The 19,137-nt window shown below is 49.9% G+C and overlaps 1 protein-coding gene across 1 annotated transcript in view; it reads left to right on the top strand.

Moving 5' to 3' along the window:
* TMEM266 (transmembrane protein 266) overlaps positions 1 to 19,137 on the top strand; it is a 91,533-nt gene that overhangs the window by 26,788 nt on the left and 45,608 nt on the right. Inside the window, exons 5-7 of the mRNA XM_068537251.1 lie at positions 12,623 to 12,679; positions 14,104 to 14,242; positions 16,127 to 16,242. Coding sequence (XP_068393352.1) covers positions 12,623 to 12,679; positions 14,104 to 14,242; positions 16,127 to 16,242 — 312 coding nt within the window. The remainder of the gene's footprint in view (positions 1 to 12,622; positions 12,680 to 14,103; positions 14,243 to 16,126; positions 16,243 to 19,137) is intronic.

The following is a 19,137-nucleotide window of genomic DNA, read 5'->3' as shown; positions in this document are numbered from 1 at the left end:
GCCCTGGTGAGCCTCAGTCATCAGATGGAAGGCAAGAGGGTTGTGCTTCTTTTTTTTTTTCAATTTATTTTTAACTTTTTATTTTATGTTGGAGTATAGTTGATTAACAATGTTGTGATAGTTTCAGGTGTACAGCAAAGTGATTCAGTTATACATATACATGTATCTATTCTTTTTCAAATTCTTTTCCCATTTAGGTTGTTACATAGTATTGAGCAGAGTTCCCTGTGCTATACAGTAGGTCCTTGTTGGTTATCCATTTTAAATAGAGCAATGTGTACATGTCAATCCCAAACTCCCTAACTATCCCTTCCCCCTGGTAACCATAAGTTCCGTTCTCTAAGTCTATGAGTCCATTTCTGTTTTGTAAATAAGTTCACTTGTATCATATAAGCGATATCATATGATATTTCTCTTTCTCTATCTGACTTACTTTACTCAGTATGACAATTTCTAGGTCCATCCATGTTGCTGCAAAATGGCATTATTTCATTCTTTTTAATGGCTGAGTAATAGTCCATTGTGTATATGCACCACATCTTCTTTATCCATTCCTCTGTCGATGGAGTTTAGGTTGCTTCCATGTCTTGGCTATTGTAAACAGTGCTGCAAAGAACTTTGTGGTGCTGTATCCCCTCAGACCATGTTTTTCTCCAGATATATATCCAGGAGTGGGATCGCTGGATCATATGGCAACTCTATTTTTAGTTTTTTAAGGAACCTCCATACTGTTCTCTATAGTGGCTGTATCAGTTTACATTCCCACCAACAGTGCAAGAGGGTTCCCCTTTCTCCACACCCTCGCCAGCATTTATTGTTTGTAGATTTTTTCATGATGGCCATTCTGACTGGTGTGAGGTGATACCTCATTGTAGTTTTGATTTGCATTTCTCTAATGATTAGTGATGTTGAGCATTCTTTCATGTGCTTGTTGGCAATCTGTATATCTTCTTTGGAGAAATGTCTGTTTAGGTCTTCTGCCCATTTTTGAATTGGGTTGTTTGTTTTCTTGATATTGAGCTGCATGAGCTGCTTGTAAATTTTGGAGATTAATCCTTTGTAAGACGGCGAACTTAATCGATTAATGTTTTGTGTGTTCTGACTGCTCCACCCACCGGCTGTTCCCCAGTCTCTCTCCCTTCCCTCAGCCTCTCTATTTACTGAGACACAATATTGAAATTGGGCCAGTTAATAACTCTGTAATGGCCTCGAAGTGTTCAAGTGAAGAGTCACACATCTCTCACTTTAAATCAAAAGCTAGAAATGGTGAAGCTTAGTGAGGAAGGCATGTCAGAAGCAGAGACAGGCCAAAAACGAGCCCTCCTGCGCCAAACAGTTAGCCAAGTTGCGAATGCAAAGGAAACTTTCTTGAAGGAAATGAAAAGTGCTACTCCAGTGAACACACAAAGGCTGAGAAAGGGAAATAGCTTTATTGCTGATATGGAGAAAGTTGTAGTGGTCTGGATAGAAGATCAAACCAGCCACAACATTCCCTTAAGTCAAAGCCTACTCCAAAGCAAGGCCGTAATTCTGTGAAGGCTGAGAGAGGCGAGGAAGCTGCAGAAGAAAAGTTGGAAGCTAGCAGAGTTTGGTTCGTGAGGTTTATGGAAAGACGCCATCTCCATTACATAAAAGTACCAGGTGAAGCAGCAAGTGCTGATGTAGATGCTGCAGTGAGTTATCCAGAAGATCTAGTTAAGATCATGAATGAAGGTGGCTACAGTAAACAAAGGACTTTCAATGTAGACGAAACAGGCTTCTATTGGAAGAAGATGCCATCTAGAACTTTCATAGCAAGAGAGGAAAAGTCAGTGCTGACTTCAAAGCTTCAAAGGACGGGCTGACTCTCTTGTTAGGGGCTAATACAGCTGGTGACTTTAAGCTGAAGCCAATCCTCATTTACCATTCTGGAAATCCTAGGGCCCTTAAGAATCATGCTAAATCTACTCTGCCTGTGCTGTAAAATGGAACAACAAAGCCTGGATGCCAGCACATCTGTTTACAGTATGGTTTACTGAATATTTTAAGCCCACTGTTGATACCTACTTTCTTTCCAAATATTACTGTTCACTGGCAATGTGCCTGGTCACCTAGGAGCTCTGATGGAGATGTACAAGGAGATTCCTGTTGTTTTCATGCCTGCTAACATCTATTCTGCAGCCCATGGATCAAGGAGTAATTTTGACTTTTTGGTCTTATTCTTTAAGAAATACATTTTGTAAGGCTCTAGCTGCCACAGATAGTGATTCCTCTGATGGATTTGGGCAAAGTAAATTGAAAACCTTCTGGAAAGGATTCACTATTCTGGATGCCATTAAGAACATTCGTGATTCATGGGAAGAAGTCAAAATAGCAGCATTAATGGGAGTTTGGAAGAGGTTGATGCCAACCCTCATGGATGACTTTGAGGGGTTCAAGTCTTCAGTGGAAGAAATAACTGCAGATGTGGTAGAAGTAGCAAGAGAACTAGACTTAGAAGTGGAGCCTGAAGATGTGACTGAATTACTGCAGTCTCATGATGAAACTTTAATAGGTGAGGAGTTGCTTCTTATGGGTGGGCAAAGAAAGTTGTTTCTTGAGATGAAATCTACTGCCGGTGAAGGTGCTGTGAAGATTGCTGAAACGACAACAAAGGATTTAGAATATTGCATAAACTTAGTTGATGAAGCAGCAGCAGGGTTTGAGAGGATTGTTTTGAAAGAAGTTCTACTATGGTAAAGTGCAATCAGACAGCATTGCCTGCTGCAGAGAAATCATTCATGAAAGGAAGAGTCAATCCAAGCAGCGAACTTCTTGTTATCTTATTTTAAGAAGTCACCACAGTCACCCAACCTTCAGCAAACACCACCCTGATCAGTCAGCAGCCATCAACATCGAGGCAAGATCCTCCACAGCGAAAAGGTTACAACTTGCTCAAGACTCAGATGGTTAGCATTTTTTAGCAATAAGTATGTTTTAACCAAGGTATATACATTATTTCTTTAGACATAATGCTATTGCACACTTAATAGACTACAGTGTAGTGTAAACATAACTTTTATATGCACTGGGAAATCAAAAAATTCCTGTGACTTGCTTTATTGCAATATTCGCTTTTTAAAATTTTCTTTTAAATTTATTGAAGTATAGTTGATTTACAGTGTTGTGTTAATTTCTGCTATACAGCAAAGTGATTCAGTTATACATGTATATACTTTTTTATCTTCTTTTCCATTAAGGTTTATCATAGGATTTTTTAAAATAAATGTATTTATTTATTTGTCTATTTATTTTTGGCTGTGTTGGGTCTTTGTTGCTGTGCATGGGCTTTCTCTAGATGCGGCGAGCGGGGGCTACTCTTTGTTGCGGTGCATGGGCTTCTCGTTGCAGTGGTTTCTCTTGTTGTGGAGCACAGGCTCTAGGCGCACGAGCTCAGTAGTTGTGGCTTGCGGGCTCTAGAGCGCAGGCTCAGTAGTTGTGGTGCATGGGCTTAGTTGCTCCGCGGCATGTGGGATCTTCCCGGACCAGGGCTCGAACCCGTGTCCCCTGCATTGGCAGGCGGATTCTCAACCACTGCACCGCCAGGGAAGTCCCCTATCATAGGATATTGAATATAGTTCCCTGTGCTATACAATAGGACCTTGTTGTTAATCCATCCTGTATATAATAGTTTGCATCTGCTAATCCCAAACTCCCAATCCTTCCCTCTCCCACCCATCTCCCCCTTGGCAACCACAAGTCTGTTCTCTATGTCTGTGAATCTGTTTCCTAGATATGTTCATTTGTGTTGTATTTTAGATTCCACATATAAGTGATATCATATGGTATTTGTCTTTCTCTTTCTGACTTACTTCGCTTGGTATGATAATCTCTAGGTCCATCCATGTTGCTGAAAATGGCATTATTTCATTCTTTTTTATGGCTGAGTAATATTCCACTGTATATATGTACCACATCTTCTTCATCCATTCATCTGTTGATGGACATTTAGGTTGCTTCCATGTCTTGGCTGTTGTGAATAGTGCTGCTATGAACATAGGGGTGCATGTATCTTTTCACATTATAGTTTTGTCTGGATACATGCCCAGGAGTGGGATTGCTTGATCATATGGCAACTCTATTTTTAGTTTTTTGAGGAACTACCATACTCAATATTCGCTTTATTGAGGTGATCTGGAACTGAACCTGCAAAATCTCCAAGCTGTGCCTGTATAGTCTTCTGTCTCCCCCATCACCTGGCATAGGGCTGAGCATCTGACACCCACCAATGAAGGCGTGAATAAATTAAACATGTGAGAAATTCTTTTTCAAAATCTCGTTTTCATTTCTTCATTTGCCATGACCTTGACGATGATCTTAGGGAGCATGAAAGTTGGATATAGAGATGAATTTTCTAAACAAGTTGGAATGTACTGCTTTAGACAATGTCAAGCTCACCGTTGGTGGAAGTCTGCAAGCTCAGGCTAGATGACCAACTCATTGGGCTACCAGACAAGGGATGAAAAAACACTGGAAGGCAGTTGGGCCATGCAACGTAACCTTTAAGGTCCTCCCTCCAGCTCTGAGATTCTAGAAATAATCCCAGGTCCAGAACATCCCACTTAACACCACATTCTCAGTAACAACTGATCCGTGCAAGTGGGGAGAGCTGGGCTAATACTTCTACCTCCTGGAAGAGGGACCTAGTAGGGAAGAAGCACATCCTCAGTGACCCTTGGCCTCAGACACAGACCAAGACCTCATGCTGGGCTGTCCGGGTGACATTCAGAGGGAGCTGGGAGGCCACCACACAGACAACCCAAAGTTTGGGTTCCTGGTGACTCCTCTGGGTAAGCACAAGGCTCCATCTCATCACCCTGATGTATAACAACAATCTTCATGTTTACAAAAATAATTCTGCCCATTGTAGAAAATTAAGAAAATACAGACAAGACAAAATGAGAAAACACAAATCGCCCATATTCTCATCACCCACAGACAACCACTATTAACTTGGTTTACGTCCAGTGAGCCTTTTTCAATGCCTAAGTGTGTATGTACACACTTTTTCCTTAAGAAAAACGGGGTTATAGTGGACCTGATATTCTGGAACCCAATTTTTGTCTATGAATATTTTATAAATGTCTTTTCATGTACATACTTTTACAACCACATGCTTAGGGGGATTCTAACTAGTGTTTTTTTTTTTTAAATTAGCAAATAGTTGAAACACATCAAAAACATAGTGAATCATTTAATGCACACGTGTGTTCCCACCACCCAGCTTTGTCAAATCCTAACCTTTTGGCAATCCCCTGCCATACAGTGGCTGCAGCCATTGTATGATGTCCCCAGTTTAACCCTCATCTTGGACTTGTAGGATTTCTCCCTGTTTTCTGCTGTTATAAACAGCAACAGCCCTGAAGACTCACCCCATCTCAGTGTGACTCAGTTTGGGTTTAAATGCAGTGACCCTTGAGCCCGTGTGACCCCACCCCCTGCTCCTCTCCTGCCCAGAGTTCTCCCTTCCGCCCTCGCCTGGCACCACTTCTGGCTGTTGCTGGCTGTCATGGCATGTCCTCCCACCCAGGCGGCAGTTCATTCATGTGGGCCAGTGGCATAGAGGGAAGGTCAGGCCCGGGCTCTGAGCCTCCTGGTTCAGCCTCCTGACAGCTGTCTGGTCCTGGGGAGGTCCCTTTGCTTCTCTGAGCATCAGCCTTCCTTGTCTGTAAGAGGAGGTTAAAAATATGCTCTTATAGGGATTTTGTGAGAAATGAAATAATGTGTATAAAGTTCCTCTATTAGTCTAGGTTTTCCAGAGAAACAAAACCAACAAATATAACCTAGATGTATATATTTATATAATAAAAGAGATTGATAACTTCTTGGTTCACGTGGTGATGGAGGTCAAGAAATGCCCAGCTCTGTAGGGGGCAAAAGCTGGAGGCCCTGGAGAGCTGATGACGTGCATCTCAGTGCACGTCGGAATCTGCAATGTCCCAATTCAAAGACAGTCAAGCAGAGAGAGCAAATCCTTCCTCCCTCTGCCTTTCGTTTTTATCAGGTGGATTGGATAGGATGAGGCCCACTCATGTTGGGGAGGGCAATCAGCTGTTACTCATTCTTCCAGTTCAAATGCTAATCTCATCCAAAACACCCTCCCAGACACACCCCAAATGAGGTCTGGCCAGATATCTGGGCACCCTGCAGCCCAGCCAAGTCGACACGTAAAATTAACCTCCTAGTTCCCAATACAGAGTCTGGCACAGAGGAAGGACTTGATAAATGGAAGCTCTTGTTTATTTATTCATTCAGCCCACATTTTTGAGTGACTCCTTGCCAGGTGTTGTAGGTGGTACTGGGCGTGAGGCTTCTGCCCTGATAATCAAGATGCAGGCCCAGCTCAGGTGTTTGCGGTCTACTGGGAAGCCGCCAAGTGGACGTGTGTAACGAGAGAACCGGAAATGGAGCTTAAGTCTCCTGCTGCAGTCAGTAGGAGACCTCAGAGGGGATGCAGGTTGCTTGCGGGTGTGTGAGCTGCTAGGTGCACGGTGGGGATAGAGGACCTTCAGGCAGCCGTCACAGAGCGGACAAGGGACAGCGTGAGCGACCACAGCATGGCTGGTTGTTGACTACAGCAGGGAATGGTGAGTGATGTCCTGGGGACCAGGCCAGGTCACGAAGTGCCCTCCATGTCTTGCTCAGGAGTGGGGGTCTTGTTTTGAAGGCAGTGGGGAGGAGGCTCCAAGCAGGAGAAGGGGGTGATGAAGTTGGGCTTTTAGAGAAATCCCTCTGGCAGCCGGTGAGGAGCAGGGGTTGGAGGTGGGGGGAGACTGGAATTTGGAGACTATTTAGGAGGTATCATTTAGCTGTAAGAGGTTAAAGGTTTGACCCAGAGCAGTGGAAGTGGGACGGAGGGACAAGCTGGACAGAGTTGAAGGAGCTAAACTCTGCAGGACTTGGGGACCGGCCATCCTGTGGGGCGGGCGGTGTGTGAGCGAGAGTGAGGGTGAGCACGACTTCCAGGGGAGGCTGGCCTCCTAAGAGGGGGTGGAGATGCCCTGTGCTAAGCCTGGGAACTGCTGCAGGAGGAGGTCTCAGCTGGAGTCGTGGACTGGGCGGGGCTTCAGGGTATCGGGTGCGAGTTGAAGCCAAGGGTGCAATTGTCCGGGGATAGGGGAGCGCGAGAGGAGAAGAAATGAAGCCCCAGGAAACAATTTTGGGATGGAAAGCTGACTGAGAAGGTGTAGCCAGGGAGGTAGGAGGAGAACCCAGAGGGTGTGGGATCCTGGAAACAAAAGGAGGCCTTCTAGAACATGAAGCCGGCAGCACACCTGAAGCTGCTGAGGGGTCATTGGTAACCAGGGGCGAGCAATTTTCCTGGAATGATGGGTGCTGGGGTCAGACTGCAGTGGGTTTAGTGGAGGCACCTCTTCAGAAACTTGGGAGAAGAGGGAGAGGGCAGTGGCTTAAGGGAGACATGGGGTCAGTGAGGGATGTTTCAGGATGGAGGAAGTGGAGATGTTCATATGCCCAGAGGGAGTTCTGGAACAAACCTTGCACATCATGTGGGTTCCAGTTTCTCTCTTCGTCACCCAAGCCTAGCACAGTGCCCCTTGCACACTGACCACACAGCCAGGGCATGTCAGTGCTTAATTCACTGCCGTTTGGTCATGTTGTCACCACTGTGCTCTACCCTGCGGGTCTTGAACCCATTCTTTTAAGGTAGCCGGGAACCTCCTGCCAAAATGAACCCAGCATGGCGGGAGACGGTGCAGCCAGTGTGCCTGGGAGCCCAGGTCCCTGGAGATACCAGCTGCTGCGTCTCGGAAGGGGGTCATCTTTAGACCCCTGGGGAGGAGGCAGTCTCCCTTCACCATCCTCTTCCCCACAGACTTGGAAGACTTGAGGGTGAAGGAGGGAAGGGGCGGCTGCTTGCTCTGCTCCTGTTTTATCAACGCCTAACCCCAGGGGGCACCCTTGTGCTGCCTGCGATCACCCCTCAGCCTGTGCATGTCATCCAGCAAAACTTTCTTTTGCAAACCAATTCAAGACTGCTTTCAGCCCCCGCAAATGTTCCTCACATTTCCGAAGTTCTCCTTGTAGCTGGATCCTGGACTCCACGTCTTCCTCTTGCTGCTCTAGTTTAACTGGCGGCTTGTAGAGGAGGGAGCCTGCAGCCATCTTGGTAGCAAAAACTTGCCCAAGGGTAGATCTGCTTCTTGAGGAAGCACTAGGGGTCAGCCCCCAGCGGCCTGGTGCCCACCGTGTGTATTCCTTAGGCCAGGCTGTTCCCCTAAGCCGTGCACCACCCCGCTCCCCAACGCTGCCAGCTGCAGCCTTGCAGGGCCACAAGCTCAGGGCAAGATGTGTGCTGCTCCCTTTTCCCCGGCTGGTGGGCCCAGCTTTGGGGATGGCTCTGCAGGGAGCAAGGGTGCCAGCCCCCACTCTGCTCACCAAGCTGTGAGCCAGGGGATCTCCCTCTGCTTGGAGAAGGGGTGCCTTTGAAAAATTTGCTCAAAGGCATCTGCTAGACTAGCAGGTGTTTCTGCCTGCATCTCCCAGGGTTCCTAAACCCTAGGAGCCTTATCAGGCCTCATCCCAGGGAAAGAGGCTGATTCCCCTAAGGGGAGGGGCTCAGGCCTCAGGCAGCAGGAGGCCAGGGAGTCCTTGCTGCCACCTGAGCAAGGCAGGGCCTGGAGCAGATGCAAGGGTCAGGACTTCCCATCCTCCCCTCGTGCTGCCTGAAGCCTGAGCCCCTTCCCTTGGGAGAAATGAGGGGAGTCCCTCCTGAGAGCAGGGCTTGCCGAGGGAAAAGATGAGGCCTCTGGGGTGGGAAGGAAGAGGGGCCTGGGGACCAGAAGGTTTACCTGCCCCTCTCAGCCTCAGTTTCTGCATCTGTAAAATGGCACAACAGCTTGGATTATAGTAAATAATAAATGGTGCCATCCTGGAGATTTTGCCAAGACTCTGGCCTATCTTGATTGTCAGAGAGTCCTCATCTCTGGAAGGTGAGACTGGAATGAAGGAGGCTGAAAACCCTTAGTCCCAGGTGGGACAGAAGCATCTGGAGCTGAGGGTCCAGGTCCCTCAGTCCCACCCCCCTCAAAGCCCTTTGCAAATCTTGGGGGCAGGATTGCAAGGCCGTGGGCCCTGGGGTGGGGGTGGGTGATAAAAATAACCCGTCCTCAGTGCCCTCCTGCAGTTCTGTTAACAAAGCTCTTTCCAACGGAGCTTTGTAGCAGCTGGCTAGCTGAGGCAGGCAGCACGGGGGCACTAGTTCCGCTCTCCTCCAGGCTGACTGAGGGCTTCAGCCAATGTCCCATGGTTAGTAAGGGATAGTCAGAGGCCAAAAGGGGGACCTGACCTTTGACTCCTGATCTAACTCTCTTTCTCCTTGTTGCATCTGGGCATGTGGTCTCCCTGGGTTTACCCAGGGCATTGTCACCTTACACATCCCTGCCGTTCTGTTGGGTACTCCAGGGGAGTTTGTTAAAAAAAGGCATATTTCTGGGCCCTGCACCCAGACATCCTGACATCCTGGATCTTCATGAGAGCCCAGGAATCTTCGTTTTAAACAAAACCCCCAGATGCTGCTAAAGCAGGGGGTCCTTGCCTGCACATTGAGACACACAGGCCAACAATGGGTTAGTCAGTCTGGGTGAGACCCGTGCTGGGGGACGTGAGGTGGCAGGGCAGCGTGGCCAGGTCCCTACCTCCACGGACAGCAAAGGACGCTGCAGGGGAAAAACCCCTGGGTGGAGTGTTTCAGAGCTGGGTTCTCATTCCACCTTTGACCCTGACTCGGAACAGCCAGTTCCAGGCCATTTCCCATCTACAGCAGGAGGCTGGCCCAGGAGCTGTTTCCCGGGCCATCTCCACAACTGCCTTTTGGCTGTTCTGTTTCCATGGGCTGGGCTAGGAAGGAAAGTCTCCCTCACAGGGTGGGTCCCCTGTGGATGGGCCAGCAAGGAGGGAAGGCAAATAGGTGGCCAGTGCTCCCACTGCTCACTTGCCTACCTGGTACCACCTTGACCCATAAGCCCATCAAACCTCCCTCCCTTCCTAGAGCACAGAGGCTCCGCCGGTGCTGTCTGCTGCCTGCTCCTCCCCTCTCTGGGGTTCCTGGCTGAGTTTCAGCCTGGCCAGCTCCCTTCCTCATCCCCCCACTGACTTTTTAGTAAATGCTGCTTTGTTTATAAAGCAGGATGATTCCTTTTAAATGAGGTAACCTAGAGTAGTCAAATTCATAGAGATGGAAAGTAGATGGTGGTTTCCAGGGGCTGTGGGAAGGGGGACAGGGGGAGTTGATGTTTAGTGGGCACAGAGTTTCAGTTTGGGGTGATGAAAAAGTTCTGGAGGTGGATGGTGGTGATGATTGCACAACAACGTGAATGCACTTAATGCCACAGTTCACTTTTAGAAATGGTTAAAATGGTATAATTCATGTTATGTATATTTTACCACAATTTCAGAAGACAGAGCAGCAGCAGGGGGCAGAGGAGGAGGGATCACCTCCAGGCCGGGCCCTGTTCCCCTCTGTGCTGGCCTGGACTTCTTGCTTTGGGAGCCCCAGAATTGGGATTTTGAGGTGGATGTGGCTGGTGTATCATTTCAGAGGAGACAAATACTGAGTTTCAAAGTCAGCACGATTCGAGGGAGTGAACAGCAGCAAAAGAAACTAGGACAGTATCTGGTGTTCTTACACAGCTTGAGTACACTACACAGAGTCAAACACCTCTGGGTCCAAATGCCGACTCACCTCCCAATGGCTGAGTGACCTTGGGCAGCTTCCTTAACCTCTCTGAGCTTCAGCTTCCCCTTCAGTAAAATGAGAATCGTGTGTGAGGAGGGCTGGCCCAGGATCTGCAACCTATTGATATGTACCAGATGGCAAATGTCAGTCTCATAATGAATTGGAAGATTTGTATCTTCTAACTCATCTCTCCAGCAGAAGGGGAAACTGAGGCCCGGAGAGGTTATTTGACTTGACCAAGGCCACACAACTAGCCGACTACTGAGCTGTGACCTCAAGATATTGGACCCCAACCCAGATCTCTCTGCACCGGCTCAGAGCTGTGGTGCAGTTAAGTGAGAGATTGGGAAGCCACGTGGAATGGGCATCAGGCTGCCACATGTCCCTATGTGTTCTCAAACATGGTGACAGAACTGGCCGCCACCAGCATCCCTCCTTCTCATCTCTTCAGGATAGTCCTTTATGAGGAAGAGGCAAATTTTAGCAGCCAAGCCTTTTTGTGGCTTAAGTGTGGGTAGAGATCCCTAGGCTTTCTACAGCTTTGCCACATTCAGATGGCTGGCCTTGTACTATAGGCATGTGGGAGCAGGGACCTCACCTGGTGTGAATTACTGTGAACTTCTCATCTTGGTTCAAGGAAGGGCCTACGACAATTGTACCAGGGTCATATGAGACCAGCTTTTAAGTATCTTCTTCAGAGAAAGATGTACTCTTGGTGAGGAAACCGCCACAGAAGGCGGAGGCATTGGAGTGAGTTCCTGAGGGTTTTAAGGAATCAGACATGCATGCATTTGTTCATTCATTCACAACTTGTAATCACTCAGTGTCACTCTATGCCAGGGATTAGGGGTAAAGGAGAGAAATCAGACAGTGTCTCTTGAGCCTGAATTGGGGGATCAGGCAGATAGTCACCACAAAGTAAGATAAAGTCCAAGGGGGGGAGGGTGGTGATTGACGTTCCAAGGCCTATAGGAACACCCAGGAAAGAGGCACCGAGCCTGGGGAGGGTAGAAAAGCTTCATGGAGGTGACCTTTGAGCCGTGGCCAGAGGAGAAGTCCTTTCCAAGAAGAGAAAGGGGAAAAGGCTCTGCTGGTTAGCACACAGGCCAAGATGCTATAACAAGAAAACCAAAAACACAGGGACTTGATTAAACAAGGTGGGGTCAGCAGTTAGGGCTTACATGGTGGCTTGGGGCTGGTGGGGGCCCAGCATGCTTGTTGCCAGCCCTCCCTAACTGAAGACACCTCCCCACCACACCTACACACCCACCTTCTAGTCTTTGGAAAGAGGGAAATAGGAGGACGAGCCTAATCCCTTAAAGGTCACAACCAGGAGGTGGTACACAGAGCTTCTCTCCTCATAAGCCATTGGCCAGAACTTGGTCACATGGCCACTCCAGATGCAAGGAAGGCTGGGAAATGTAGTTTTTATCTGGGTGGCCATGCTGAAATTCCAATTATTGTATAAGGAGAGGAGAGAGATTGGGGGTGGGGGGAAGTCAATGGGGGAGTCAAAGCCACATGCAAAGACAAGGCAAAGGAGAAAGAGCTTGCATGTTTGTAGATTTGCAAGTGGTTTGTGACATGACAGGAGTGCAACAGATGACTGGAGAAGGAGGCAGGGTCCCGAGTATCATTCCAAGGATTCAGAGTGTATCTGTATGTAACGGGAGCATTGAAGGTACTTAGCCAGGGGCTGGCACAGGCGGTGACACAGACCTGAGCTGGGGCACTCAAAGCAGGCGTGGAGAGAGCACGTGGGCTGAGGAAAACTTAGGGGATGGTGAAGACTTCTCCCATTATTGAACAGGAAGCAGAGCCCTTGATTCCGAGCTCTGGAATCCTCTCTGCCGGGAGGAGGGGGCAGGGAGAACAATAACCATAACCTGTTTTCTCACTTCCTCTCAGACTGTTCTTCGGATTGTGGTGCTCGGGATCTGGGATTACATTGAAAACAAAATAGAGGTAAACACCAATGTCCATCTGCACCCCCCAAGCCAACCATCCTGGAAGCCAGGAAATGTCACTGTCCCATCCATCCCAGGGTGGGAGCCATCAACAAAGGCCAGCTCCGTCCCACACTGGACAAAGGAGTCTGTTCAGCTGTGCCTTTGGGTGGGTGGGGAGAGGGGGCAACTGAGAAAGTTTCAAGCAAAGGAATGGTCTAAAAAATCTCCTTGACGTTCTGCAAAATTTAAAAAGTTATTCCTTTTTTTTTTTTAACATCTTTATTGGAGTATAATTGCTTTACAATGGTGTGTTAGTTTCTGCTGTATAACAAAGTGAATCAGTCATACATATACATATATCCCCATATGTCCTCCCTCTTGCATCTCCCTCCCACCCTCCCTATCCCACCCCTCTAGGTGGTAACGAAGCACGGAGCTCATCTCCCTGTGCTATGCGGCTGCTTTCCACTAGCTATCGGTTTTACATTTGGTGGTGTACATATGTCCATGCCATAAAAAGTTATGCTTGAATCATTTTGGAAAGCTTTTGAAATGTGTTTTAAAACAAATCTACTCTAAAATGGCCCCATGATCAGAGAGCTGAGTGGGGGAACCATAAAAGTGTTTCTCAGTCTGGGTTTCTGCAGAGCAAACTGGTTGCTCTGTTTTGTATAAAAACAGGTGGGGTGTGGTGGGTGGAGATGAGGTGCGGGGGAGGCTGGCTGACCCCCAGAGTTTGGTGTGCACAGGACAAGGCAAGGCTGTCAGTGTCTGCTGCCCACTCCTTCCTCACCACCCCATTCCCCACCACACACACTTTTTAGCCTCTTTGGGCCAAATGCTGGGAGCAGACATAGAGGCCTGGCCTGTGGAAGTCTCAGACCAGGCCAGGCTGGAACAGGCAGATGGAAGGGCAAGGCCCAGAGCTGAAGCGCAGGCTGGGTCCCCTTCTCTCCGAGCTTTGCTTCCATGCAGGGTTAGAGACTCAGCACCAGCACCAGATGCAGATGAGATGTGGGCTCTGGGCTGTTGCTTCCCAGGGGGAAGGGACCTGCCTTCAACCTCCACTGCCAGTGAGGGATTCAGTGAGGCCAGCGCAGGAAACCTGCGACACGGGATGCAAGCCCCATCCTGAGAAGGGACAAGATGCTGGAGACATATGCTTGCAAAAGAAGCTTGGAACAGCCCAAGGCCATCTGAACCAAGGCTGGCGATGGGCTGAGGTCACTTGGAGGAGAGAGAGTGCTCAGGAGCACGTCTGGGGTGGGAGACCCCTAAAGACTAAGGAGGGTCACGAGAGGCAGCCAGGGATGGGGGTGAACTTCTGAGGGGGGTGCAGGGGGTTATTGGCCAGCCCCAGCTGCTTTGCCTGACCTGGTCTCTGGTTCCAGGACATTCAGGAAGTTGGCCCAGGGCACTGAAATCCACCTCCTCTCACAGGTGTTTGACGGGGCTGTGATCATCCTGTCCTTGGCCCCGATGGTGGCGTCCACTGTGGCTAATGGGCCCAGGAGCCCCTGGGATGCCATCAGCCTCATCATCATGCTCCGGATCTGGCGGGTGAAGCGGGTCATTGATGGTGAGTGGCCCGAAAGGGGTGAGTTCGAGGCAGGAAGGATGGTCTCTGGGGTCTCTCATCCCCTTATCGGGGTACCCTCTCCCTGGTTCCCAACCCCATGTCCCACCCTGTGAACACTGTGGGGTTTGACATCTTGTCAGGGAGCCCCTAATCCAGAGTCCTCATCAAACTGAGATGTGATCGGGTCCAGCTTTGTAAGGCCCACGCAGGAAAGGCACTGGGAGATCATCTAGTCCGTTCCTCTCATTTCACAGATGGGGAAACTGAAGCCAAGAGGGATGAGGGTCACACAGGAAACCAGCTCTGAGTCAGCAGTGAAATCCAGGACCCCTGACTCCCACCTGTGTTCTCTTAGCTGTTCAGCTTCCCCCATCTGCACAGGCTCTGCTCTTGGCTCTGTCCCTGAGGGGCTGCCACTGGCTGGGAGCTCATGGGGCCCTGTAATCCAGAGTCCAGGCTCTCTCTCTGGGTCTCAATGTATGTCTTTTATAAGTAGGATCCACTGTGAGTAACAGAGACTCAGAATAGCAGTGACTAAAACAAAACAGAAGCTTATTTTTCCCACATGAAAGCCTGGGCCAATAAGGTAGGCAGTAGGCAGTTCAGGGTCAATAAGGAGGTAGGCAGTCCAGGGCCAATGAGGAGCTTCTGAAGTCATGATTCCAAGTTCCTCTTATTTTGTTGCTTTGCTGCACATAGCCTACTTTCCAAAGTCACCCTCACGGTTCAAGATGGCTGCTTCAGTGCCTGCCATCACATCCTCCTTTCAGCCAATAGGAAGAAGGAAGGGAGGAAGAAGATAAAGAAGCAAAAGGAAAGCCCCAGCTGCCTTTTCTTTTTATACTTCTTTATTGAGATATAGTTCACACACCGTAAAACACACATTTAAAGTACACAATTAAATGCTTTTTAGTATATTCATAGAATTGTGCAAACATCACCAAAATCTAAGTTTGGAGCATTTTTATCACTTCAAAAAGAAACCCTTACCTATTAATTAGCAGTCACTCCCCATTCCCCTCCAGCCTTAAGCAACCACTAATCTACTTTCTGTCTGAATAGATTTGCCTCTTCTGGACATTTCATATAAGTGGAATCATATATGTGGTCTGTTGTGTCTGGCATCTTTCACTTAACATAATGTTTTCAAGGTTGATCCATGTTGTAGTATGCATTAGTACTTTATTCCTTTTTATTGTCAAATAGTATTCTATTGTATAGATATACCACATTTTATTTATCCATTTTTCAGTTGATGGACATTTAGGCTGTTTCCACTTTGGGCTGCCGTGGACACTCATGTACAAGTTTTTGTATGGACATATGTTTTCATTTCTCTTAGATTCCTGGGAATGGAATTACTGGGCCATATGGTCACTCCTAGTTGAATATTTTGAAGAACTCCTGTTTTCCAGAGCAGCTGCCCCATTTTACATTCCCACCAGCAATGTGGGAGGGTTCTAATATTTCCACTTCCTCATCAACTCCAGGTGCCTTTTAAGGAAGGCTTCTGGAAGCCGCTGCACAACACCTGCACTTGAATCCCGTTGTCCAGGATGTAGTCTGATGGCTTCTCACAGCTGCAAAGGAGACTGGAAAATATAGTCCTCATACCGGGCAGCTGTGCACACAGCCAGAATTAAGGGTTCTTCTGTCACTATGGAAAAGGAAAAGAAACGGTATCTTAGTCGTGATGGGTTAGGGTTCTAGCCCTCTTATAGTTTCTGGGTGCTGTTGGGTACCTGACACCACCGCCCCCACCCCAGATCTTTCAGGAACCACACCTGGGCCTGAGCCTGCTGCTGGCTGGATGCTGGGACCAGCCCCTCCCCCACCAAGCCCTGCCACTGCCAAGCTCCTCACAGGGCTGTCTCTGTCTTCCAGCCTACGTCCTGCCTGTGAAGGTGGAGATGGAGATGGTCATCCAGCAGTACGAGAAGGCCAAGGTCATCCAGGACGAGCAGCTGGAGAGACTGACGCAGATCTGTCAGGAGCAAGGGGTAACGCATGGCCACTCTCAGTTCTGCCCAGTTCCGTCCAGGGCTGAGGACACTAGTGGTTTCTGAAGTCCCCCAGGGTACCAGAGCTGCAGGTGCCCTGAGGTCAGCAACCTCCTCCAGCCCCTTCACAGACACATGGGGAACCTGAGGCCCAGAGTGGGGAGACGCGTCTCTAAGGTCACTCATGCCCAGCCCAGCCCAGCCAGGCCCGGACTCCGCCCTGGCTCTAAGGCCAGGCTTCTTTTCATCCCTCCGTGGTGACCAGTCAGCTCTCCAACCTGAACCGGCTGAGTCAGCCCCTCAGTTATCAGGGTCTTCTGGGCACGGTGGTCTCTGAAGCAGGGGTCGGATTCTGTGTACAGAGGTTGCTGGGCACCGCTGTGGGCCAGTTGCCACCCAGGACCCCCAGACACACTAGAGAGGCTTCAGCAGCGCCCTCTGCCCTCTAGGAACCGTGGTAAAGACTCAGAGACAGGGACGGACCCTGCAAGGCTGTGCTGGGCAGAGCCAGGGGGACGGGCAACCGGGGCTTGGAGAGGGTCTGTCTGGGAATCCAGAGGCCTCACTCAAGGTCCAGCCCCCCAGTCCTCTGCTCCCTCCCCCAGGACTTCAACCAAGTCACACACTTCTTTGCCCTCAGTTCTTTCCTCCCTAAGATGAGGGGACCGCTCCCATGTGAGTGGGACAGACAGCCCCTTCTATAGGAGTTTAGGGGAGGCGACTGGGGTGCTCAGGAGGTCAGAGGACAGCAGGGCCCTGCAGCAAGGCTGCAAAGCGCTGTAGAAACATAGCCTCAAGTGCAGGGAATGTTCTGGTACCAGCTGTGCAGGGTGGGAATGCCACAGAACGACTAGCTCGCAAGGTGGTGGGAACATGTGTGGGAGGATGGGCCTCCAGCCCCGAAGCCCTCGCTGTCGGTCTCCAAGGGTCCTGGGCACTCACTGCCACAGGCCGTGCTTGTTCGCACCCAGAGCTGCTTCTCCCACTAAGCTGGATGCTCCCCTAGGGCAGGCTTCGTCCAACTCGTGTTTGCCCCCAGCCCAGCACCTCGTACGTGTGGGTCTCCTGGCTCCCCAGCCCCAGGCTCTCGTGGCTGGAGGAGGTGCTGGAGGGGGTGGGGAGTCTGTGGAATTACCCCACGGGAACACGCGGGCCGCGTCTTCCAAGTCATCCCCTTGGAATGTCTGCCCGGGAACATTTATCTACTTGGGGAACACCACGGCCTTTCACTTCAGCACAAAACGCTTATGAGTGACAAGAGGGGCCATCTGGGGACACAGTCCCCAGGGGCACATTGTCCATGGGGTCCCGGGAGTGGGGCCGTCTACACGGAGTGCTAGGCTGGGAAGAAGAATGCTCCAGTCCCGAAGCAGTTGGCATCAGCTTCGTGCTTACCCATGCATCTGGTCAGCCAGGAGTGTGGACAGGACTGGGCCCTGCCCTCACGAGGCTCTGGGTGACTCGGGGCGTTTAGCAGGCCCATGATAGACAGCAGCAGTCCCGTGTAATGCATGCTTCAGCAGGGACACATCAGGGGCTCTGGGGGCGGCGGGGTGGACGGGTTTCCAGAGGCGCTGACATTGAGCCACGACCCCCTGGAGAAGGGCACCAGGTAGAGGGGACAGGTGAGGCACGAGAGTGGGCATCGTGCTGGGGGAATCAAGGCCGTTCAGGGTGTGAGCAGAGGGAGGGAGTGGGGGGATTTGGAGGCAGACTTGGGGAGGCCCCGCAGGGCTGACCAGGGAGTTTGGGCTTCATCCAGTTGGGAGGGAAGAAGCCTGGAGTGTTAGAAGCAGGGACGGGGGGATTTGCTCAGATTTGAGTTTTTGGTGGATCTTTCTGGTCGCCTTTGGAGGACAGATGGGAGAGGCAGGAGTGGAGAAGGGAAGCCCGGGAGAGGCGGTAGAACCACCAAGGGTAACGGGGCCTGGGCTTGGGGCAGAGGGAGGTGGAGGGGTCAGGGAGAGGACAGCTCAAGTGTCATCCAGGACCTGGCCAGAGCGTGGTCAGGCAGCTCTCAGTCTGCTGTCTAATAGGAAAATGAATGCTCTGCTTTGCTGCATTTGGCCACGTGAAAGACACAGACACAGCACCGCATCTGCCCTCCATAAATACATGGCCACGTTAACAGCCCACGTGCTGCGTGGCTGAGGGGAAGCTCTGATGGCAGGCCACCCCTCCTGGTTTCCACTGTGACCCCGTCCTGAGCCCCTGGGGACCCCACATTCCTGCCGTCCCGGTTCACGTCACCCTCTATATGTGGCCTCCTTCCCAGGGGTCTGGGCCAGAGGGAGACTCCCTTGGATTCTGCACAAGAAAGAGCCAATAAATAAAGACAGATTCCCTCTACGTACTGACATCTGGAAAAGAGATAAACAGAAACAAACCATTTTAATTTAAAAAACACCTGAAGCCTGTCATCTTAGTTAAGACAGCAAAAAAGGGCCAGATGGGCTGGAATCCCAGCGGGCTGCCAGGGAGGCGGGAGGGGCTGGCCAGAGATGCACGCTGGGTCACTGGGTTCTGCAGAGAAACCATGAATGCTGCTCTCCCAGAGCCGTGCCCGCTCCACAGGGTGGAGCACATAGACACCTCATTTTCAGCTGGATTTTAAGACCAGGCTTGGGACTTGACTGAGCAAAAAATGCCCTTAAAGAAATGTGAATGCTGGCTCGTGGAATGTCAGGGATGGCTAGACCCTTTGAGAGAATAGTGCCTGGAATGGTTAGGATGTTAGGGACAGACCTGAGTGCAAAGCCAGCTTGGCCACTTGTGGCTTTGGGCACCAAGGGAACCTCCGTGGACCTTGGTTTTCGTAATCTGAAAAATGGGGATAGTAATACAATCCTTGAAGGGTGGTTGTGCGATTGCTTAGCCTAAAGCCTGGCACATGAT

This window comes from Eschrichtius robustus, chromosome 1 (genome assembly GCF_028021215.1).
Source record: "Eschrichtius robustus isolate mEscRob2 chromosome 1, mEscRob2.pri, whole genome shotgun sequence".
NCBI lineage: Eukaryota > Metazoa > Chordata > Mammalia > Artiodactyla > Eschrichtiidae > Eschrichtius > Eschrichtius robustus.
Note: the sequence above shows the minus strand (reverse complement) of the source record. Positions and strands in the feature narration are given on the sequence as shown.